This window comes from Numenius arquata, chromosome 5 (assembly GCF_964106895.1).
Source record: "Numenius arquata chromosome 5, bNumArq3.hap1.1, whole genome shotgun sequence".
NCBI classification, from domain to species: Eukaryota; Metazoa; Chordata; class Aves; order Charadriiformes; family Scolopacidae; genus Numenius; species Numenius arquata.
This window is the reverse complement of record NC_133580.1, coordinates 9,680,151-9,704,148: the sequence shown is the minus strand read 5'-3', so window position 1 is coordinate 9,704,148 and position 23,998 is coordinate 9,680,151. Positions and strand designations below refer to the sequence as shown.

General features: G+C 41.7%; 1 protein-coding gene across 1 annotated transcript in view; it reads left to right on the top strand.

Moving 5' to 3' along the window:
* Window positions 1-355: 355 nt before the first annotated feature.
* The window catches only part of IL1RAPL2 (interleukin 1 receptor accessory protein like 2), a 376,805-nt gene continuing 353,162 nt past the window's right edge, over window positions 356-23,998 (top strand). The window contains exon 1 of the mRNA XM_074147867.1: window positions 356-437. Within this exon, the coding sequence (XP_074003968.1) occupies window positions 356-437 (82 nt within the window). The remainder of the gene's footprint in view (window positions 438-23,998) is intronic.

The following is a 23,998-nucleotide window of genomic DNA, read 5'->3' as shown; positions in this document are numbered from 1 at the left end:
GGTTTCCCCCTTAAATAACATACAAAAATCTGCCAGACCCATCCTATTTCAAATAAACAGTTGTCTTGTGTTTTGTTTTATTTTTTCTTAAGCAAAATATTTTCAAAGTGTCATTTAAAAAACCCCAACCCTTTTGTGTGATAGTCAGAGATAAATTATTCATAGACAGTTACTTTGAACCATTATGTTTTCCTACCTCTGCATAAAAATAAACCCAGAACTCACTAGATTAAGCCATTGCCCTGTAATGGTTCTTTGAGAAATGTTTAACTGTAGCTGCTGCTTTGTTGTAGTGAAGAGCTGTGATTCAGACTTCATACTATGTTTGCATTTCAGCTGTCACAGAAAGTGAAAGATGAAGCCTCTTGTTCTCTTGGTTCTTGTGATCTGTACTGTAGTCAGCATGAATTTGAAGCTCGTGTCAAAGAGAAATTCTGGTAAGTCACAGAAAAATATTTTTACTTTTGAATCTGGACCTAGTGCTCATGCAATCAAGCATTTTAGATGGCTGCTTTTTGTTTTGCATATACACTTCTTGTTCTCTTCTGAAAAAAAAAAAAAAAGTCATAACCAATATGGTTTGTTTACCAGATGTTACAGGATGAATTTTCTCACTCTAATGTTCTGTTGATGTGACTTTAAGCTACTTGAAATTGTTCTTATGTTTTCTTTTATTTAAAAATAAAAAATTAATAAAAGGTTGATCTGACTTAAAAACCCACAAAGGTAATAATGACTTTGGCATTGTTTTAAAATCCAATCTTTTACTCATGTTAAGGGTGCTAAGGAACCATGGATGTGGTTTGTGGTGACTTTTAAGTCTGGATGATTTTTTTTGTATGTTGGAAGGGCATCTTTCAAAAAAGTTATGCCAGCCATGTGTGTGATCATATATAGGGTTAACTGGGAAGAGCTTTCCTGGGTAGATAATCTCTGATTAGTCTGGCAGTAGAAGGGAGCAGGAGTTGGTTTATGTTTACATCTGCTTTTGAAACCCACTAAGAGTAACAGAACACTTCAAAGAAGCATTAAAGTATCTCCTTCCAGGATAGATGGTTTATCTGAATGATGTTTCATCTATATTAGAGCCTGAAGTGACTTTTAGTCCATGCAGCTCTCCCACCTGAAAAGGGAATGACTTAGAGAGCCTGTTTGCCTTTCTCAAGTAAGCTGTGAGTTTGGAAGGACTTTGGGCAGACAAGTAGGTTATCTGCAGTGTTGCATAGTGTTGTTAGTCTGCTAGAGCCTTGTATATATGGGCAGGTAACTGAGGTGGTTGTGCTTTTAAACTTGCATGTTACACTACTTAGAGAACACAACTAATATGTGCAAGTGTGAGGGCTTCCATTGATCTTACTGTCCTCAGTGCCTTTAGCCAACACTCTTAGCAATGCAGGTACAAACAAATTACTGACTTTAGTTGGTGTGTGGCCAGTTTTAAGTTTAATTCCTGCATTTCTTGAGGATGGAGGTGAAAAGTTATTGGTCTGTCTATTATAAAGAATTAGATGTCACATCCCAGGCTAGGAAGTGCTACTCTGGGAACCACCAGATGCTAGGCTGAATTCTTCCTGCTGGGCTAGAAAGTATAAATGGCCCTGTTTGCCCTGTGAGCGTGGTCATGTATATTGGGGTTTGGCTACAGTGGAGCTTGATCTAAACTCTGCTGGGGGTGATGGTGTTCTTATTTTTCAAAACTGCTATTACTGGCCTGCATGGGAACCCCTATGAGATCCATAATCTGTGTAAATGAGGAGCCTTGATTCACTGATGCCAGGCAGCACCACTTGGCTGCAAGGAAGGGCCTTTGCATTTCCTTTATCAGAAGTACACATCTGTAGAAGTAACATGCCTGTGTTTATAGCATTGTTCAGCCGGTAGCTTACCTTTAATTATATTTTAGTTTGTTTTTTTTTAATCTGCTTGCTTTGACTTTGCAGAATGTCTTGTGTTATTGGCACCTGTTGACAGTATCAATTTAGGTTCAGGTACTGGTGGGGAAAATGCTTTAATATGATAGACTGGCTATTGCTAAATATAACCCACTAGTGAATAGCTTGTTCTTTTCCTTTTGATTTGATTGACTTGGTATATGTTAAGTATAAGATGAAGGGGAAAAATGCACATGGAGTAAAATTATAGTTTCTTTGCAAGTATATGATCATGTAGTTGGTTTTCACCTTCAATATTCATTTTGTCTTACATGCCGATTTTTAGGTTGCTGTGCGGAGCAAACTATTGGTTTTTTTTTTTTCCTTTTTCTTGTTCCACTACATTGTGTGTGAAATACATTTCCTGTTTCTGTGATTTCAGCACTTCAGAGCAAAATTGATAATTTGACTCCCTTTCTGAAAGGGGTCCCTATATATGAAGGACTGTTATTTGATTCCTTGAGGCTTCACTAAATGTTATATGTTGTGAAGGGACAGGTGCTCCAGAGGCTTCTGAATTTTAACTATTTTTATTGCTTAATTAGAAGATCAGAGATAGTGGATGGATGTAGCCAGGCAAATGCATGAAGAAACAATGAGACCATGTTGCTTGACAGGGTGACGGTAGCTGTAGCGTGCTGGTGCTGTAGTTCAGGGCCTTTTTTTTTTTTTTTTTTTTTTTACTGGTGTCTTGATAAAGGAGAGTGGGCAGGGGAAAGTAATTTAATGGTTATTTGTGGGCAGCTGCACTGCAGTGTAAACAGCAGGATGTCTGAAAGCAGGAAGACTGTTTTAGCTGCAGATGAGAGCTGTCGGGGGGAGTGGATGGGGTGCCTAAATGACAGCCTGTGGACAGGATCTCTGCAGCAGTGTTCTGGATGGAGGTTGTAGTCTTTGCTCTTGCTGGCTGTTGGTATGGGGACGTCTAATCTGGTGAGCATCCTTAAAAGGGAAAGGGAAATTGTGCAGACAGTTATGTAGAGCTGTGTGAAGCAGTGCACGGAAAGTACTGACACTGATGATAAAGACAGATCTGGGCTACTAGGGCAATAAACCAGCAAAATCAGGGTATTGGTGTCTTTGCTGACTTACGTAGACTGGCATTTTTCCAAGCAATACGTAGGATTATTGCATGAACAGCCAGAATTGTGATTAGTATTAAGTACAAGAGCAATTATGAATTGACTAGCATGTGTGTAATATCACATAATAGAGTATATCTTGTTTAAGGGGTAGGGAGAATCTAAAGAGGTCTGAGTTGAAGAGGAGTTGGGGTGGAGCAATGAGAAGGTGTGGTGTTGTCTTCAGGTAATGCAAAGGCATCACTAAAATGGAGGCAGTCAAAAGGAGGGCAGAACGTCCAGAGGGGCTGGATCAGTGAAACTGAAGTTGCCTTAAAGAAAACAGGGATTTGGCTAGAAAGGCATCTTCAGAGGCTAGTTGAAAAATATTCTTTTGAAGCCAAGGAATGGAAACCCAAGAAGAGAAAGTTGAGGATGAGAACTCCAGACAGCAAATTCAGACAGTACAGAGGGGCTGGACAACAAGCAAGAGTCATTAAAGAGGGGCCAGGAGTGGAGGATCCAAGATGTCAAACAGAAGGTGATGAAATGGTGCTCCAGTTGCAAGCGTAGAATTAAAGTTTGCTGAAGAAACAATCCTCATGAAAGGGGTGAGAAAACAGAACTGAAAGAGATTTGTCTCATGTCCTTTACTTGTCCTTTGTTATAGATTCAGGTGTCCATATTTCCGTTTGGAGAAGACAAGAAGGAATGCATGTGAGGGCTACAGATAGGTTTTAGAGTACCTTGCAATGCTGCAAAAATGACAGAAACTTTTAGGAAGACAAATTTGTTTGGCTGCTTCTCACTTGAGATGTGGTGCCAAAATAATTAAAATCGGTGAGCTAATTTAATTATGCTAGTCAGATTCTCCGTTACAGGCAGCAACTTCCAGATGCTCCAGAAGAAATCTGTCATGTCTACAGAGTAATGTTTGCTGTTTGTGGTGGGAACAGAGCAGTTTGCCTCAAGCATCTGTGTGAATGTAATGTTGACTTAAGTTTCACGAGCATTTCCTAATATTAAGAAGCTTTTTTGAAAGCTGCAGGTCATCCTTTTTGCCTGCTTTAAGAAGTAAAACTGAGCAAACAGCTAATGCTGGTACTGCAGCCTTAGCAATACCCTAGATCTAGGGTATTTTACAGGTGGAGGTTATACAAATGAATTGAAGATGTGGGAGCTGCGAAGTTCCCAGCTGGTAGGTGATTTCCTTTTAATCTGGTTAAGTGACTTCTTCTCCCAAGCCCTTTGTGTATGGTGCTTTCAATAATCATAGCAGGGAATATAAAACCAATTTAAAAATCATTGCATTTTTTAAGCAAAAGATTTTTCAGATTGTAGATTCTGTTTGACTTACTAGACATAATTCCATTAGTGAATAATTGATGCCATTTATTGTTGCTGTATTTATTTGCTGAGCTGAAATATCCTGTCTCAGCATGCTAGAGCTCCAGAGGGCATTCCAACCTTGTGTGGAGGAGCATGGGCAGACATTCCTAAGGTTTCTGTGAGGCTGCTGGAGGCAGAGCTGGTAGTAATCTTTCTGTAGGTTAACGGGGCTTAATTGGCTCAGGCCTGGCACTGGGATGTCCTCCAAGCTACATTGCTGGTCTTACGTCTTCTCCTTTGTAGTGTGTTAGATGGATGTGCTCTGGGATTCTGGCCTTCCTTCTCCTCTTTATCTTGGGATCACCCAAAAGTCAGTCATATGCCAGAGGAGCAAGTGCATCTCTGATCCCTCACCCACTCTGTCACCTGCATCCAACTGTGTCACCAATGGCTTGGGAGAGACAGGACTTAGCAACATGCCTTGCTGTGTACGGGCATAGCCAAATTGCCTTAAGTTCTCTCATTGATGTGGCAGTGGTTGGGACATAATGCTTTAGCACATTCATTTAAAACCTATTGGCTTGATACTTCATGCCTTTTAAATGTCACGCAAAAACTTACTGTGGTTGTGGTCTGCTATAGATGTTTCAGGAGACCTTCACTTTCCTACTAGTTGTCAGTGCTCTAGTGTGGGATTTGCCTCTGCTCACTTCTATGCAGCTGAATCTTCCTGTACTGCTGCCTGATTGCACTGTGACATACATGGAAGTGGAGGTGTTTGTAAACTTCAGAGGTGACTCATGGATTTGTGCCTGGAGTGGGATATCCTAGAGGAGCTTAACTCTTAAAAGTCCGTTGCTCCTGTTGGGCTGCGCCCTAGAGGAATTGCAGGATGAACACTCACAGTTGCCATTTGCTTTTTGGTTACAATTGCATCTGCCTGAAGAGCTAAATTCTGGCCCTGATATAAGATGCATTGCTATGAGCCGTCCCAGTTTCTGAGATATGAGTGATGCAAAAGAGGTTTTCAGCTTTTGCTTCCTGCAAATAATATGCAGACATAGAGGAAATGGGAGCTTGGCAACGCTAATCAGCGCACACTGATCTCTTACTTTTCCCAGAAGATGTTAAATTATTCACAGCTCCAGCAAACAAAAAAAGTCAAGATCACCATTGTTCTAAGCTGTCATCAGTGCAGGAATGTATGGTCCCTCTTGCATACGGTTGTGTCTGCTCACGGGTTCACGGCTGCTCTCCATCTGTTCAGTTTGGATCAGCAGGAAGCGAGGAGCCAGGCTCCTGTGCTCAGTCAGGTCTCGGGGGGCTACCAGCAAGTAAGCTGTGAAGCACAGGTAGTCCGTGCACCTCGTTACGGGAGTCTCAGCCTTGGTTTCCTCTCCTCTAGACAGAGAGGGGCATTGCAGCTAGACAGACCTATCTGGGAGACAGCTGGCAGCATTTAGACATTCTGTTTGCTTGTGGGGAGGAAGGGAGATGCACAGAGAAAAACAAGAAAGGAAGTAATCTGCTAGAGGTTTGGGGTTTTCTTTGTGACCTCAACGTGACAGGGTTTAAATATTGAACTTATTTAAACACTCAAATTTTTTAGCTATAACACTTGTTTAAAATGAGTTCATGTATAATTAAAACAATTAAAATATTGAGCTGATACTTAAATATTAAAGCTAGACTCCTTTCCCAAAAGGGAAACCACAGATGTATCTGAATAAAATAAATGAACACAATTAAATTGTTCCAACTGCATTAAATCACAAAGGTAGGATCTTTAGGGATAGGGGGAAGTAAGCCAAGAATGAAAGAAATGTCATTTCCTCAGTTAAAAATCTATAATCGTCCACTTTCGCAATGGGCATCCTCTCAGCTGTTTGGATATCTGTTCTACATGGAGCTGCAGCATGTAAGAGTTTATTAATAATGTCTGAACCTCTAGTAAGCATACTGTCATGATTGAGAAATCTTTCAGCCCTGTGCCTTTAACTGGATCATACTTTCCTCCCCCAAATGGGGCCTTTTAAAATGAAAAAACTAATGTATCAAGGTGCTTTGCTTTCCTTAAATAGAAATTTTAAAAGGCATCCTCATTTCCGTATTTCTAGTATGCTCACTTTGAGGGTCCATGTCTCAGGTTCGTGTCCTTACTCTGAAACTGACTGTCCCAAGACACAGGGAAAGTTGTTCTGGCATCTTTTGTTTTTCATCTTGCTCATGAAAATATTTTTGGAAGGTCTGTCTTACCTAATGTTCAAATTTATATAAATAATAGAGCTGCAGACTTACCCAGAACAACAGAGTCTTCAAGCTCAGCTTGTTCACTTGTCCTAGAGATGAATGTCTCAGTTTGGGACGTCTGTTGGTGACGCAGAAGCTGGGAGGTAACTTGGGGCAATATGGACCTATAGGAGCTATAGGGAATCTGTGATGTAATGCTTTAGCTTTGGGTCAACTTCTGACCACAAACAGTTCTGAAGTGTGCTTCGGTTTTCGTAACCTGAATACATGTTTAAGGCAGGTTTTACAGACTACTGTATAATTTTTGAAAGAACATAAATAAGGCTCCTTAGATTGATCTAGGTATGCATATTAATATGCATTCTCATATCTCTGTCCACTGAATTTAAAAAACTTTTTCTACTTTATTTTGAGAACCTTGCTGCTTGTTTGAACTGCATTTCAGTTTTAAATTGCTAGTTGTTGTGATGCATTCTATCAGAAGCTTCTTGTTTAATTCTTTACTTGGTTTTGCCATGAATGTAGCTGTGAAAGTGGCAAGCAGTAAAATTCTAAGTAGGAGATGTTGGGATCCGTATGGGAAATAGCCACAGAAAGGAGAATTAAGATGCATTTTGGGTTATTTTTTGGCATCTAAGTTTGGAGAAGTTGGTTTTACAAATAATAAAGGAAACATCAGAGGTTTCCCTTTTCAGGAGGTGCAGAGTTAAGTATTTCAAGTTGTTGACCTGTGAAGAAGGAAGGAATTCTTTTTAGCGCAGTTCATGTATGTGCAAATGTTAGTATATAAACCTGCATGAGATTGTTGTGGAACTGTTGTACTTGCTCAAGTAGAAATGATTGCCTGTCTATGACTTGAAAGCAAAATTGATCTGAGCTGCAGTGTCACCTCTAGAGTGTACGTTTTATCACTTTATTAATCTCTAACCCTTTCAAATCCAATCGATTCTCTCTTACAAGAAGCATGATTAGTACTTATAATACAAACTGATATGAAAACATACAGTGCTCTGCCACTGAAGACAGAGACTTAGATAAAAGTTAAGCTTCTGACCTGAGCACTTTGCTTTTCTGAGACATGGTAACCAGGCTGCCTGTGCCTGCCAACCTCTACCATCAGTTCCTTCTTGCTTGCCCTCCCTGCGTGGTTCCTAGTTTCAGGCAGGAAGGCAGCCTGAGGGTATTTCTGGTAGCTTGACTTGTTTTAAACCTCCTCCACCTTTGAGATTCATAAAACTGTAGTTCTGTTGTTGTGCTACATATGACCTATGGAATCTCACTCCCAGTCAGTTTTTGGGGTTGTTTTTTTTTTGAGGAAGGTATTTTGACACTTCAATTTAAGACATATGTAATTGATTTGCATCTTTGAGGGATCAGTATTCCTTTAAAAATGGTATCTACTGAGATTTCTGCATCCGTTGTCCCAGATGGAAAATCAAATAGTAATTGAGTAAGTAGGAGATCATTTGGTCCAGGCAGCTGTAAGTCTTGCTTACAGGTTTTTATAAAGAAACCGTAGGCAATAGCAATACCTGGCATGAGCCTTTCGTATCTGGCTGTCTCATTCCTGTTGCTCTAATGAAGTGGGGGGGATGGGAAGCTGCATCAGACCCTGACTGCTGACCTGACCTACCAATCCCTCTGGGCAGGAGGCATCAGGGAAAGTGGTACCCATCAGGGCCAGCCCCTGAGGTGTTCAGCTTCCTTTTCAGTGAACAAGCCTGAAACAGGGCCAAAGGGAAAGCCTGAAGTTCCCAAATTCCTTTCTAATGTTTAAAGTACAATATTTTTTATGTCACTTTTGCTTGTGTCTCATACATACTGCTCTTTAGGCATCCAGTAACCATAAGTGTAGTTTAAACATTTGTTAGGGCTGTGTAGTAGAGGCCTTGAAACATGATGGCGGCATTATTTTTTGGACTTTCAGTATTGTAATTGTGCTTTGTTACCTTGGCAGGGTTTTCTTTTAAGTCTCATGAGACTATTTGGTGTTTTTAGTAAACATCTGGTTCCATTATATTTAATACAAGTGCTTTTTGTCTCTAATGTTTACATCGTAGTTATTCCCATTTTACAGGTGGTAGAAAATCATCCAAAGATGAATCGATGTTCAGGTTGCTCAACATACTGAAGGTGATGTGGAGGAATAACACAAAATGTTTCCCTCTGTTCTGTTATGTTGCTAGTGCCTTAGGCAAGGATGAGGAAACCAGTACTATCTCCTAGAGAAATTTTGAGGCTAAATAAGCATGTGTGTAGAACGTGCTTTAAAGCCCTTGGATACATGTGCTAGGGAAAAGTAAAAGTGTTTGTAATCTCTGTTATTTTTCAGTAGAAGATAGTAAGATGTGTCTGCTAGAAATAGAGGGGGAAGAGGAGGGAGATTGTGCTATACCAGGTTTTGTGCTCTAGTTTTAGGCTAAGAGCTTTTGTCTTTGGACGTTACAAGTCTTGTGTGTATTGGCTATAAACTGTCCTCTCACTGTATAGTTAAGGACCCAGGAGGAAAAAACACTTAAGACTGTGAAATGGTATATGGAATACCTGAGGGACCATGAGCTTTGGAGATGCCAGTCAAGCCTCTTGGATAACCAAGTTTATAGAAACCAGTGTATATACTTACTCCCCTGACCTAAAGAACATTTGCATCATCAACTTCAGCGACTCTACAGGCAGTCAGCTGCTTCTGAGCCACTCTGGGCTCCATCTGTGCTTACCTAGTAGCTGCCTTTAGATTTTCAGCAATACCAGGAACTGGAATTTTGTCATCAGATGTGTGAATAGCTTAAAACAGCTTTATCCAAGGACACCTCAGTGTGTAGTCTAACCAGATGTTCATGTTTGTTTAAAGAAATGCTGGTCCTTTCATCCAACTGTACAAATACATATAAAAATTCGAGTGCAAAGTTGTTTCATAGATTTGTTTTTTTTTTTTAATTTTATTTTTTATTATTTGCAAGTTAAGGGCTGGTGCCTGGTATGTTGAAGATAGAAGTGACTTAATATTTATGAAGAATTATGTTCATATAGCGGATCAGATTTTTCACAAGACAACAGGAATTGTTTATTCTTGGATTTAAGTATTATGTTTTTGTTTTGCTGATGCACTCTGTGATCCTAAGGTTATTTGGATCAACAGCAGAGTCACTTCATGCATGCTTTTGCTGTGTTACATGTTCAGCAAAACATATATGTGGGTGGGCCTGAAAGGGGAAGAGTAATGTGAGATATAATCATTCCAGTGTCTTTGAGGTAATGATAAATTAGCAGAAATATAATCACATTCTGCAGAACAGGGCTTGTCAGAATTTCTTTTTCAGTGACACAGTTTCATTTCGAACAGTAAATTCCCTGAGATGGATACATTTAATAAGCAATGGAAAACTGCTGGGACGTGGATCAAAGGCAGGGTTATTCCCTGGCTCGGGATCTCTGGGGTGTTCAAGAGTTGCAGCTCAACGCTAGGACTTCTGAGGTCCTTGATATGGATGTTGGATGAAGAAGCTGGAAGACTTTGAATAGATAGTGGTCAGGACCCTATTGTTTCTGGTATTCCCTGCTGGAAAGCAGTTGGCCATGTGAAATCTCTCGGTTTGCCTGCAGAGGAGATCTGAAAACTGAGAAAGTGAGAGCGCTTTAGTGGAGCCAGGCCATCCTGCGGGCTTGCTTGGCTCCCAGGGCGGAGGTGGATCTGTGGCCATCAGCACTGCTCTCTGGCTGAAGGGGGACCACTTTCTGCACTTGTTTATTCCTCTCTAGTTGCAGGCTCCTATTGCAGAATATGTTTTGTTGAGAAAATAAACCAATTTTAAAGTATTTGTGAAACGTGTTTGTTCTGGTACTTGTGGTTGAGAAAAGCAGATTTGAAACTCAAGCCAAGGAAATAATTATTATAGATTTGAGTCCTTCAATCTGTTACTTATTTTTTGATGTAACCTTGAAATCTTGTCCCACTGTCTGAAGCCAGGAATGTGTGAATAATGGTGTGGTTTTAAACAATTAAAATTAAGGAAAGAAATTAGGGTGTGTATCACCAATGACATTTTGGATGTAACATTTCCATTCCAAACGACATCTGTATTTTCAGGCAATTCAGGGGTCTGCAGTGGAAACTGCACTTAGAAATGGAGTCTCAGCTTTATTGGAGCAGATTGAAAGCTGAAGCTTTTTGGCTGACTTCTGATGTAGGTCAACATAATTCCTATTCACTGTGACTTTACATCATATTATTTACAGCATTATGATTCTTTCATCTGGACTGGATGATTAAATTTGCTCTTTACTATTCAGTGTTTATTGCAAATGGGTTTGTTCCAACTGCAAAACATGCCTCTGACTTAGTGCACGATGAGACATGAAACCTAAATACACCTGGGATGCCTGGCTGCAACTGTTGTGGACCTTACATGAGGAAAGTGTAAAGCTCAGCCAATGAAGAAAGAATCTTTATTAAATCCTGTTTTAGAAATGTCTACAAATAGACTGTTCCATTTGCCATCCTTCATAAAAAGCTGTAGTTGATGGCTTTCTCTGAAGGACACAGATCCCATGCGAACAGTTGGTGTTCCAGTATGCTCTTGCATGAAGTCTCTTGTGTCGCCAACTTGCTTCATCTTGTAGTGAGGAATATCCTTGATGTGCTATAGTAATTAGTTGTTATCTTTTGGAACAATTTCCACCCCCCACCAGCAGTGAAATCCTGGGTACCTTGGTCATGAGAACTTAAAAAATACAAATTCCACAGCGTGGTTGTAAAATGGCTTGGTAATGTCAAACCAAGTCGAAATGTTACATTCAGTCTCTTATTGGTGTGTAAATATGAGCATCCTCAAGGGATGCAAGTGTTTTGCTTGCTGAGGGCTGCTGGGTAAAAGCTCTCCTCTATAATAGTTTCACTGCTATGATTGGAGTTGGCATGTTTTTCAGGTTTGTGCGAGAGAAGCACATCCATTCCTGTGCATAGGGTTGCCCTTTTGGAATCATGATGTGTAATATACTTGTAAAAATCAGAACTCCTTTAATGGTTTTATTGTGCACATGAAAGTTGTGCATTATCAGTGTAATTACTGAGATAATTTAATACTCATTCTATGCTTTACTGCAGTGCTTTCCAACAGGGAGCTGTAAAAGGTAATTTTGATCTCCTTAAACTTTGTTTAGGTTATTAAGAAATATTTTTTAGTGGCAGAAGAGGGAATTCTTTTTTTGCATAATCTAATAGTCCCTTAAGGCTTACCCTTTAAAATCACATCAGTCAGATAAGGAACGAGATGGGAGCAGCCAGTCATCTTGCGAAGTGTTCAGTAATTCTTCAGCACGCAGCATGCATGGCTGGCAATCCTCAGCTGTGGAGCTGTGCAGCATTTGGTGACAGGCAGTGTCAGATTTTTCCAAATGACTGGGAAGTGAGAGGGAATAAAACCATCAAAGGTCTTGTGTAAGCATGGTACTGGCTCTTCTAGTCCATCTTTCGAGGTGTTATCAGAGGTATCTTAACACTCCAAACACCCTAGAGGGAGGGAGAGGGGTGGGCTACCCTCCTTGGCAGGATACTGTTCCCCATCTCGGCTGTTTTGGGAAGCAGTGGTGCAAGCCTTGCTCAGGGTTGTCCCAGCAGAGATTTCTCAAGCTTATGTCCCACACATGGGGTTTGGGCTCTGCTTGAAGGAATTTGTCCGGGCTGTGTCGTGTTCTTCTTTTTTATTTTCCTCTTTGAGAAACTTTCTTTACAATAGGATACACCACAATATGCCAAGAGAACTAACCAGAGGAAGCTTCTATCTAGAGTGCGAGAGGAGCTCATTAATTGCTTAAAAATTAGGCAGTCGATCTGAGTAATCGGTGTTGGCTGGCTGGCCTTCCTCAATCTAAGAAGTAGCTCATTAGTAGAATCCACACAGATGGTTCTGTGCTCTAAGGTATTTAAAGTACACAGGCAGAGACCTGTATTAATAAGGCAAGCCTGTCCTTAGTCTCTGTGACTGAGTTTGCTACAAGCAGCAGAGGGAACAATGTCATTTGGTAAATATTATTAGGTAAATGCATTTCCATAAATTTACTTAGTTTTCACATTTTTCTGCAGATAACAGATTATGATAAATATTCAAAGTAATTTACTGTTTCTGGAAAAATTACATTTCAAGAACAGACTTACAGTAACTATTTCATTTGTTCAGTACCTAATTTACCCATATAATTGCCTAGAGAGAGATGTGTTCAGAGCCTAATTTTTATTTGGAATATATATAGTTTTTTGCTTTTTGTTCTTTCCAATTATGTTTTTCTGTATGTGGTTTGTTAACAGTTTATTCAAAATGAGACTTTTTCTGAGTGAGTTGAGTTTCTTCTGCAAATGCTAGCAGATAGCAAGATAAGAAATCACCCACTGGGGAGGACAGAAAGCGCAGAGCCAGGAGCCCGCAGCGCTGCTGCGGGGAAGAAGCCACCCTGTAGCAGGTGAACAGGGGCTGAGCGGGGGCACCACTGGCTTCCTTCCCAACAAACCTGACAGTGCACCTGAGGCCGTGCTGCCCTGGAGACATACTGCCCTTGGTCTCCTGACTTCAAAGATGTAAGGTAAATTCAGAGGTGATAATAATCATGGCTTCATTTTCAAATGACAGACTTGCCCTCTGCTCCTCATCCCATGTGTCTCATTGAACGGAGAACTGCTCCATCCCTCCTTCGGGCTGTCTCTTTTTGCCTGAACAGGGTCTGAGCCCATCTTATAATTACTGTTGGCCATTAGTGCACTTGACTGTGAGCAGTGAGACTCTCTTTCCTCACCCCATCCGTGAATTCATAAGCATATTGGCTTTCTTCCATTAAGACTGGGACGGGGAAGAAATGGTCTCCCTCAGATAATTGTTCTTCCCCCAACAGTCAGAATTTGGTCTCCTTTGTTTAGAGCTGCTTTCCCCATCAGTGCTTGCATGTCTTTGTCAGGAACTGCGATAAACTCTTTCTAATGAAAGAATGTAATGTTCCCTGTCTTGATTCTCTGCAAACTTGGTGCATTTCACGCCCTCCTTGAGGGGTTTAAGCAGAGTTGCCAGTTACACCCTTCTGGTGCATGCTTTAATTTACCAAGCCCTCAACAGAGCTGTTTGTTGCATTTTCAGCGGATATAATTTGCATTGTTGCTTCACTCTGTTTTTCATTTCTGATAGATGGGATGTCTGTTATTTGAGTGTATGCTGTTGTTGAAAAGAATGGTTCCACTTCAGCTTGATTAGTTTTTGCACTGGTGTGTATGTACAAATTGCAGTGCCATTTTGGTAGATCTTTTTAAATTAACATTTGTTTTTGTGGAGCACATGTTAAAAATACTAGCCTGGAAGGGGTAACTCAGGAACAGATGTAGTCTGTGAAGAATATTTTAATAGTTACCATGTTGCTTTAGTGATACACAATTGTTTTGAAAGATGCTGATCCTCTCTGATGTGGAGTACTATTCAGCTTAAGTTCCGCTTTGAGCTCAGGTTCAATCCTCGGTAACATGCATGGTTTCTGCAGCCTGCACTGGAGGGAGCAGAACTATCATGAAACAAGGTTTATTTTGTGGAACTTAAATATTTGAACCTGAAAAATTTCAAGAAACAGTGGAATGTACTTACTGCTTTGGGGCAATGGGATTCAATGTTTCTAAGGTCGTTTAAGGATGGCTGCAAGTAGAAATGCAACTTCATGGTGTATCAAGAGATGAGAGGATGGGATAGATACTGCACAAAGGGAACTGAGAAGGCTTTCTGCAAGGGTATGTGTAAAAGACTAAGGCTTTAGAATAAAACTCTTTAAAGTGTTTACTTGATTATAGATTTGGCTTGATGGAGAAGAGGGGAGGGTTTGGGGTCTACGAGGACAAGAAATCACCAAGTGACACAATATCCAAGGAAATTCCAGGAGCTTGGGATTCCATAAACTGTTCAAAGGTGGCAGTGTATGCAGTCCTGGAAGCGAGGAGAGCTTTGAAGTGAAAGTGTCAAAGAAGGAAGAGCAGTACTTCATTTTAGCTTTCAAATTATAGGGTAATTTGATAAGGTTTACTAGTAACCCTAGGCTGTGGTTTTTTTTCCTCCTGCTGTAAAGCTATTGAAGTTGGTGGAATTAAACTAGGAATTAACAAACATGACTGTGTAGCAGTGGGACTGTTTCTCCTTTCTGTGTGCCAAGCTTCTGCTTATTTGGTGTGATACTGCAAAAACATCCATTGATTTCAGTTATTTAGAAGCTAATTACCTCGTAACCCACAGGATCAAGCAGCAGAGCTGCTTATTTAGCCTATAACAACACAGTTCTTATTATGGTGCCCAGTTGTGTTGGCACTTGCTGCAGGGAACCTCCCATTGACCCTGCTTCGAGATGGCTGCAGAGCAGGTCCCCGCACACGTATCCTGCTTCTAGACTGTGACTATTGTGCATACAAATGGACAGCAATTATCATTTAAGTAATGAGTAGTTAATGGATGTTTGTAGTCTGTAAATTCGAAGCATTTTGAAGCTGAAATTTACCTGATGGTGTAATTTGATGTGTGCCACAAATTGCTGAGGTGAGAACACAAGCGGGAGGAAACCAAGTTATCAGTGAAGGTAGACTCTGACAGCTCCCTCCCCTGCTTCTACCTCAGGCATTGCGATGGATAAGTGGAGAGAGAAGTATAAACGTATCACAGTAAATCCCCAGGAAGAATCTTTACCTTTTCTAGGTAGTATGATGATGAAAATTACACTGCAGTGGATTTTGTAGGGACCTGGCTCTTCATTAAAATAAAAGTAAAGCCTGCCAATATGGTAGGTGTAGCAGCAGAAATTCCCCTAAAATGACACCTTTGCTGTAGTTTGACTAAACAATCAGCAAATAGTTTAGTGCAGGCTGAATTCAGGCATGCTGTTCATCCACTTGAAAAGGCCCTTTAATGCTAATCCGTTTGGATACCACATTATTGTATTTCGAAACAAAATTTGAATTTTAATTGAAGTTTTGTAGCCCACAAGAGAAAAATAATATATCACTACTATTATTTCAAAGACAAATCCTTTGAGGGGAACTCCCAGTTGCAATTCCGCAAGCATCTTTAAGATTCTCAGAAGCAAATCAATACATTTCTCAACAATGATGATCCTTGAAAACCTTCTCAATTAGATAAGATGTAAAGAAACAAAGCTATGGTAGTCTCCAGCTGAGATTTGCCCATCAAACTGCCTCTGCAATTGGAAAGCTAAATGAAATTGTAAACCAGAACTTGACTATATCATTAAGCAGCTCTCTTTTGTCAAGTATATGTGGTGATAAAATTATCTTCAAGGTTGGAATTGTTGACTTGTTTAAACTGTAAGTTCTTGTGGACTGGCATCATCTCTTTTCTGTATTTGACTGGAGCTCTTGAGTCCTTCAGCTCTATGAAGGAACAGAAATACTTTAGTAGTGCTAAACAGAGGGCCATAGGCTGTTGTAAAGTGCTCGTTTGAACTTACAGTGATAATGATAAAATATTAATCTCTCAGAATGTTAATAAGATTACTTATAGACATAGGGATCACTTTGTACAGAAGAGCAGAAATACTGCAATTCCTGGCAGGGCTATTCTTTTAAAATTCAGAAACAACTACTTTACTGATGCTATTTATGATTAACTTCTAATGGACTTACAGTGATTTGAGTGGCTAAGAACTACACCACAGATCAAGATTGCTTGATAATTCTTCTGCTGTGAGTTGGGTACCATTCTCCAGTACTTGCCTGACTGAACGCACAAATTAACTTCCTTCTGCAAGAAAAGACATGGGATTGCCTGACCATCTGTTTAGTGGCCATCTCAGTCCTTTCCTGCTCAGTTTGCAGCAGCAAATATATTAAAATATACATATATATTTTTAAAGGTCTTATTTGAGCAAAATGGTTTGTTGGGATGGAAGACCCAGTGCTGTGTAATGAGTGCTTGCACATTAGTTCTTGGAGCGTAATGGTTGGACGCTGCTAAAATGGTAGCAACATCTCCATCTCCCTGTATAAGGCAAAAGCAGGAATACTCTTAAGTAGCTAGAACAAATTGGTTTTGTCTTGAACAAATTCATCGTGCTCAAACACGAGTGTGTGAAGGATGCCTCTGCCAAGAAAGCCATTAGTCTGAATTCTTGGGGGTCTCCCGTCATCGTTATGGCTATGAAGAACCAGTGAAGGCTACCAACAGCCAGATACCTTCCTCAGAGCACACACTGAGACTGAGGCTGCAGAACAGTCTTCTGGAATCCAAGTTTGTGCCACCCCAGGTTTATTACCTTGTTCAAGCTGTTTCGTTTGATCCAAACAGAACAGTCATGGGAGCAGAGGGTTCTTAATAGGATGTGGGAAATTCAGGTTCCTGCTTTCTGGAATTAGAGAAACATAATTTTCTGTTATTTTCTGTTATAAATTATCTTCCTGCATTTAGTCATCTAGTCTGCATTTGGTTACAACTTTCACAGTTTGAATCCAAGTCCGTGTAGCTTTTGTTGTTAGCTGGCAGAATAAAATATAGCAGCCTCCTACAGATAGTAAAGGACCCCAAAATCAGGAAGGATTAATTAAGTCCCCGAGTGAGACTGTAAATTATGACTGCTTTCTGCCACGGTCTTTGATGGCACAGTCACATATTGCTACTCTCAAGTGCTATTCCAAAAGCACCACTAACATGCTCCTTTGAGCTGTTAACTTTTATGTCTCTCCATACTGACAACAGTCCATCAAGCCACATTTCTAACCAGAAAAAAAGGGTCAAAAAAAAATGCTTGTGCATAATGCAGCTGCATTAAAAATGTCAAAGTTGAATTCTCTGGTGGTGTGCTGTATTGGAAAACTGCACGAGGAAATCTTTTCTGTGGGGGATCACAGAATGATGATAAAGCACTTGAGGTCTCCTTGGGCTTGGTGGGGTCTCTGACCTGTTACACCTTAGCAAGCATCTGCTCTGCTGGGTTAGCTTAGAAGGGGTTAAAGACTTTCTGGCAGCTTCTGAATACTAGAGCAGTTATTTTCCCTGTGTAACAGGGGAAGAATAACTATGCATAATCTAATTTTAACTTAATTTAGCTTCACTGAATTTCACTGAATTTTTAGAGTTGGAAGGGACCATAAAGATCATCTAGTCCAAGCCCCCCTGCTGAAGCAGGATTGCCCAGAGCATGTTAGAGCATGTTACTCAGGATTGCATCCAGGCGGGTCTTGAAGATCTCCAAAGAAGGGGACTCCACAACCTCCCTGGGCAGCCTGTTCCAGGGCTCTGTCACCCTCACCGTGAAGAAGTGTTTTCTCATATTTGAGTGGAACCTCCTATGTTCCAGCTTGTGCCCGTTGCCCCTTGTCCTCTCACTGGCAACCACTGAAAAGAGTCTGGCTCCCTCCTTCTTCAACCCACCCTTCAGATACTTATAAGCATTGATAAGGTCTCCCCTCAGCCTTCTCTTCTCCAGGCTAAAGAGTCCCAGCTCTCTCAGCCTTTCTTCATAAGGGAGATGCTCTAATCCTTGAATCATCCTCATTGCCCTTCACTGGACTCTTTCCAGTAGTTCCCTATCCCTTTTGAATTGGGGAGCCCAGAACTGGATGCAGTATTCCAGTTGTGGCCTCACCAGTGCACAGTAGAGGGGGAGAATGACTTCCCTCGACCTACTAGCCACACTCTTCCCTATGCAGCCCAGGATTCCCTTGGCCTTCCTGGCCATAAGAGCACACTGCTTGCTCATTGTCATTTTGCTGTCTACCAGGACCCCCAGATCTTTCTCTTCAGAACTTGACTCCAGCAGGTCCACACCTAACCTGTATTGGTGCCTAACATTCTTCTTCCCCAGGTGCAGGACCCTACACTTTTAAACTAGGAGTTTACCTCCTAGATTTTCATATATAGAATAATGCCAGAAGAATTTGAAAAAGGTTTTCTCTTACTGAAGCCTGAGTTAAAACTCTGACATCAACAGAGGAAAATATGTTAATTCAAAGAACTTTTTAAAAGGCCTCCCTTGACTTCTGCATTTGATGATTTAAAAACACATTATCAGATTAATTTGTTATTCTTGGTAAAATCTTAAACTCTGCTCTTAATAAGATTGTGCTGATAGAAAAACTTCATATGCTGGTGTGATTTCCCTGTATGTTAGTTAATAGCTACCTTATTAGAAATGTAAAAGTAATTCTTGTTGTGTAAACAAATAGACTTCAAAACCTCTTAATGGATAATGCAGTTTTACTATTTAATTCCTGCATCACTGACAAAGGGAGGACTTTATTGTGAGATCTCTCTAGCAGTAACAAGGCAAAGGTCTACTTCTAGCTAAACTGATTCTTGCGAGGGGGGATAAATTTGGTTTTCGAAATGGTGATTTGGGTTCCCCTCTCCTGTGGGAAACTGAAGCAAATGAATGAATATTCCAGGGAGAGCGTGTTTTTTTTTTTTTTTCTGTGTTTTGTACCTTTTCCAGAGGCTCCCTGCAGTGTTTGTGTTCCTCTCCGAGGACGTATTTTGTTATATCTTCTCTTTTTAATTTTTGTAATGAAATGGGGGTCTCCAGTGTTCCTGTCATGCTTTCTGAACCAGAAATCAAGGAAAACATTAGGGAGAAAAATAGAAAAAAATTCACACTGTGACTTCTGAGATGTGCTGAAGACCTTCATACCCTTCAAAGAACTGTAGTTCCCAATTCTTGTTGACTGCAATACATTTTAAAATACCTACCCTTTAAAAAAAAAATTTGGCCTTGAGTACTTACAACTTGCACTGCAATTGATGAGAACTGCAGAACCTAAGCACCACTGAAAATCAAACTATCAGTCACGCTCACTGGCTTCCTTTGATGGAAGCAACAGCACGCCTTGGGGAGTTTCAGGAGCTTTACTTAAAATTCCAGCACCTAAACGAAGAGAAGTTTCTGTTCATCTCTTTGCTTTTGGTGGTGTCACCTTCTGAGAGCAGAGCTGGGGCTGTCCAAGGAGAGCAGGTACAGAAGGGTCGCCTGAAAGCCCTTTCTCGGTCCCTGAACCCACACATGCCCCCTCTCCCCTGTCCTGCAATGGGACAGGCAGCTTAGGAAGTGAGAACTCTTTATAATGCACTGATAGCTGCTGCTGGTAGCAAGTTCAGATTTGTTTAGTGATTGCTGTAGCTTATTGTTAACGAGAGGAATTATTTTTTTTCTCTAAGGAGGAAACAAATGTGCTGTTTTTCTGGACAAGATGAATTACCCAGGATGGAAGGTCTTGTCCTCATTAAATTAGCAGGTTGTACCTCATAGAATCATAGAGTACCAGATTGGTAAGGACCTCAAGGATCATCTGGTCCAACTTTCCTTGGCAAAAGCACGGCCTAGACAAGGTGATCCAGCTCCCTGTTGAGCTGAATCTTAAAAGTGTCCAAGGATGGGGAATCCACCACTTCCCTGAGGAGATTATTCCAATGGCTGATTATTCTCATTGTGAAAAACTTTCCTCTTATGTCCAATCAGAGTCTCCCCAGGAGTAATTTGTGCCCATTACCCCATGTCTTTTCCACGTGACTCCTTGTAAAAAGGGAGTCTCCATCTTCTTTTGAATACTTTAAATACTGGAACATGGTGATAGGTATTTATCCCCTAAGCCTTCTTTTCTCAAGGCTGAACAAACCCAGTTCTCTCAGCCTTTCCTCACATGGCAGGCTTCCAGTTCTTAGATCATCTTTGTGGCCCTTCTCTGGACCCTCTCCAGCCTGTCCACATCTTTTTTTGTATTGAGGGGACCAAAACTGAACACAGTATTCCAGGTGTGGTCTAACAAGAGCTGAGTAGAGTCTTTGTCTCTGCTGGTGATACTCTCATTTGCTGATCTGTGTTCATAAGCCTTTGAACAATAAAATGCACCATAGCTTATAGGGCTTTATTAAACCAGTGTAGCTTCTCTATGCTGGAGGATGCTAATACTTGGTGTTGCATACTGGAGTAACTAAGTAAAAAAAAAAAAAAAATAAAAAAATCAGTAGGATGACTTCTTTAAATGAAACAGTGGCATGTGTATGTTCTGAACTAGAGGTTTAAACTTTTAATGAGGTGGGTTTCTTCTTTAGTTGCAGTACTAACTGGAAAAAAAAAAGGGCTAAGTATGCATTGTTACATCCTGGTACATATGACTTATATAACAAGTGGAATATAGGAGCTTTGTGGGACCTGTGTGAGTGCTTAGAGCTGCACCTGGCTCATTCACAGCCTGCCTCTCCCTGTGCCGGGAGCCCTTTCTCAGGACATAGGGTTTCCTAGGCTTATACACACACTCACTGAGTTTTGGGAGCATAGGTTAGTTTCACTGCAACTAACGAAAAGATTAACCAATGCACAGCAAAAGAAAAAATAAAAAAAAATAGGCATGTTATAAACTATATAGAAGAAGGGAGCTGAGGTTCTTTGCAAGAGTGTGTTTGCGTGATGAATGGAGGGGAAGAATCACAAAATCACAGAATCACAGAGGTTGGAAGGGACCTTTTAAGATCATCTAGTCCAACCAATGAAAAAAAAAAACAAAAAAAAAACACAACACAAAAAAACAAAAACAAAACCACCACACACGCAACCCACACACACACCACCACACCACCCAACACTAATCCATATTCCCAAGCACTATGTCAACTCCTCTCTTGAATACCTCCAGGGATGGTGCCTCAACCACCTCCCTGGGCAGCCCATTCCAATGCCTGACAACCCTTTCAGTAAAGAAATATTTCCTAATATCTAACCTGAACTTCCCCTGGCGTAACTTGAGGCCATTGCCTCTTGTCCTATCATCTGTAACTTGGGAGAAGAGACCGACCCCCGCCTCTCTACAGCCTCCTTTCAGGTACTTGTAGAGAGCAATAAGGTATCCCCTCAGCCTCCTCTTCCCCAGGCTGAACAGCCCCAGCTCCCTCAGCCTCTCTTCGTAAGACTTGTGCTCCAGACCCCTCACCAGCTTCGTTGCCCTTCTCTGGACCTGCTCCAGCACCTCAATGTCTTTCCTGTGGTAGGGGGCCCAAAACTGGACGCAGTACTCGAGGTGGGGTCTCACCAGTGCCGAGTACAGGGGGACGATCACCTCTTGGGTCCTACTCACTACACTGTTCTTGATACAGGCCAGGATGCTGTTGGCCTTTTTGGCCACCTGGGCACACTGCTGGCTCATGTTCAGCCTGCTGTCGACCAACACCCCCAGGTCCTTTTCTGCCAGGCAGCTCTCCAGCCGTTCTTCCCCAAGCCTGTAGCGCTGCCTGGGGTTGCTGTGACCCAAGTGCAGGACCCGGCACTTGGCCTTATTGAACCTCATCCCGTTGGTCTCAGCCCATCGATCCAGCCTGTCTAGATCCCTCTGCAAAGCCTCTCTACCCTCCAGCAGATCAACACTCCCACCCAGCTTGGTGTCGTCTGCAAAGAAGGTGGAGGAGAGGAAAGTGAAAAGTTTTGCGAAGCCACTAGCTTTGCCAGGACTCAGAAGCTGTATAGAAGAGTGCTGCTGCATTTATGGAGAGTGGGTTGTTCATTCAGTGTCCTGTTCCTCAGAGCCTGGCTCTGAATCTTGGGCTGTGTCCTTATGATGCCTTGCAAGGGGAGAGGAGCTGAGGAGCTTGCCTTTGGGAACAGGGGAGCTTTGGCTGAGCACAATGCTACGCAAGGTAAACAAACAGCTCCCAGCTAGCCTGGAGCCTGGGCTGATGAGTACTACTTTTTTTTTTTTCCTTGAAAAACTTTGTGGAGAACTGCAGAACAAGGAAAGTAAGAAGAAGTTGCAAAAAAAAGCTTACATGGCAAAATTGTCAAGCGATGACCAAATTTCTTTGAAACTTGTGGAGGCCTTGATGTCTGCAGGGCCAGCCTCCCTTCATCCAGGTGCAGCAAACTGGGGTTATGACAGCTGTCCTCCCACTGTGTAGAGGGCTCTGTTTTTTGCTGGGGCCTCTAGCAGCTTTTGGGGCTTACAAAAGCCCACATAACACCTGAGAACTCCTGTGAAGTAGACCCCAATGGGACTTGTAAAACTTTTGTCCTTTCAAACTGCATTGGTGAGAGGCGGAGGGAAAAGCTGGGCTTGGTGGTCCAAGGGAGGGGATTTGTGACAGAGAAACGGGGGTTACTCAGTGAAGAGCAAAGAGATACTGAGGAGATTAGAAGTGAAAATTTCAAGCAGTTGGGCAAGAGAAAGCTCTTTTCTAAATAGAAAAAAAAGGGTTGGGGAAGCAACTGAATTCCTCCCATGTTTCCAGCCTACGTTCAGAACCTTTTTTTTTCCCTTTTTTTTTTTTTTTTTTTAACTCTGCAGAAGCAGGGACTTGGCTCAGCGTGTTCAAGGGGAAACCTCAGGTTGCAGGCTTTGTGGCGTGCATGTAAGCTGCAGGGGGCATCCAGGCAGAACTTCTCCAATTGAAAGATGCTGTAGTACCCCCAGAGCTTAGGATGCTCCAGAATCCCCACCTCCCTTCGTGAGCAATGTTGTATGCCCCCCTCGAGCTGTCAGCAAACACAAATAAGGGGCAGATTACCATTAAAAATGCACAGGGTCGTTGTAATATAGTTAAAGAGACTCTCAGGGTCATACTCCTGTCAGCCTAGTGCCAGTTTTGTCTCATTGAAATGTACTGAATATGGAAAGCAAAGCCCTTTCTGGAGTGCAGCTTTGTTGGGCTTTGCTCTCTGTCGTCTCCAACCTGCCTCAAAGCAGGGCTGAGCTCCTGAAGTTTGAGTTGGCAGCTCTGGCCCCAAATCTTCGCTGTCTGCCCTTGAGAGGGGTCATCTTGCTGCTGGCCAGAGTTGGGTGTAACATACTGCTGGGGGTGTCTGATCATCATCCTCTGATGGGTGCCAGGCAGAGATGTGGCGGCGGTGGGTTGGCAGCACTTGAGAGCAAAGGTCACGCCACGTTGCTCTCATGGGCAGCACTGCCAAAGCCGAGGGACTGCTCTCAAGGTAAAGAGGATTTGCATCAGCAAAGCAAGGATGAACGCTAGTTCTTTGCCTCAAGCAAGCTTCCCTCGTGTTTGAAGACTGAGCCTGATGCTGGGAGGTCATTTGACTGACTTGCACATTTCTGCAATACCTGAGATGAGTGCTTGCTGAATTTCATTATATAGCTGCTATTCAAGTCAGAAACCAAAACCAGAGTATAATTAATATATAAAAGCCTCTTTTCTTTGCCTGGGGCTTGTTTCTAGTTTGTTTGTTTCAGTACATCTCAATGTGTATTTCTCTTGGTTCACTGACTCCAAACCAATGGCTGGCATCCATACATAAAGCCTTGCAATCACTTTTGCCTCTTTCATGTGTGACTGCCTCAGAAGTGGTGGCTCAGAGCACTAGAAACGTCAGCTACAAGCAGTTGTGGGGCCTACAGATCTCCTTGTTGGGGTAGAGCTGTAAAAAAAAAAAACATTGGCAGTAGGATGAATATTTTCTTTTGAGTGCAGG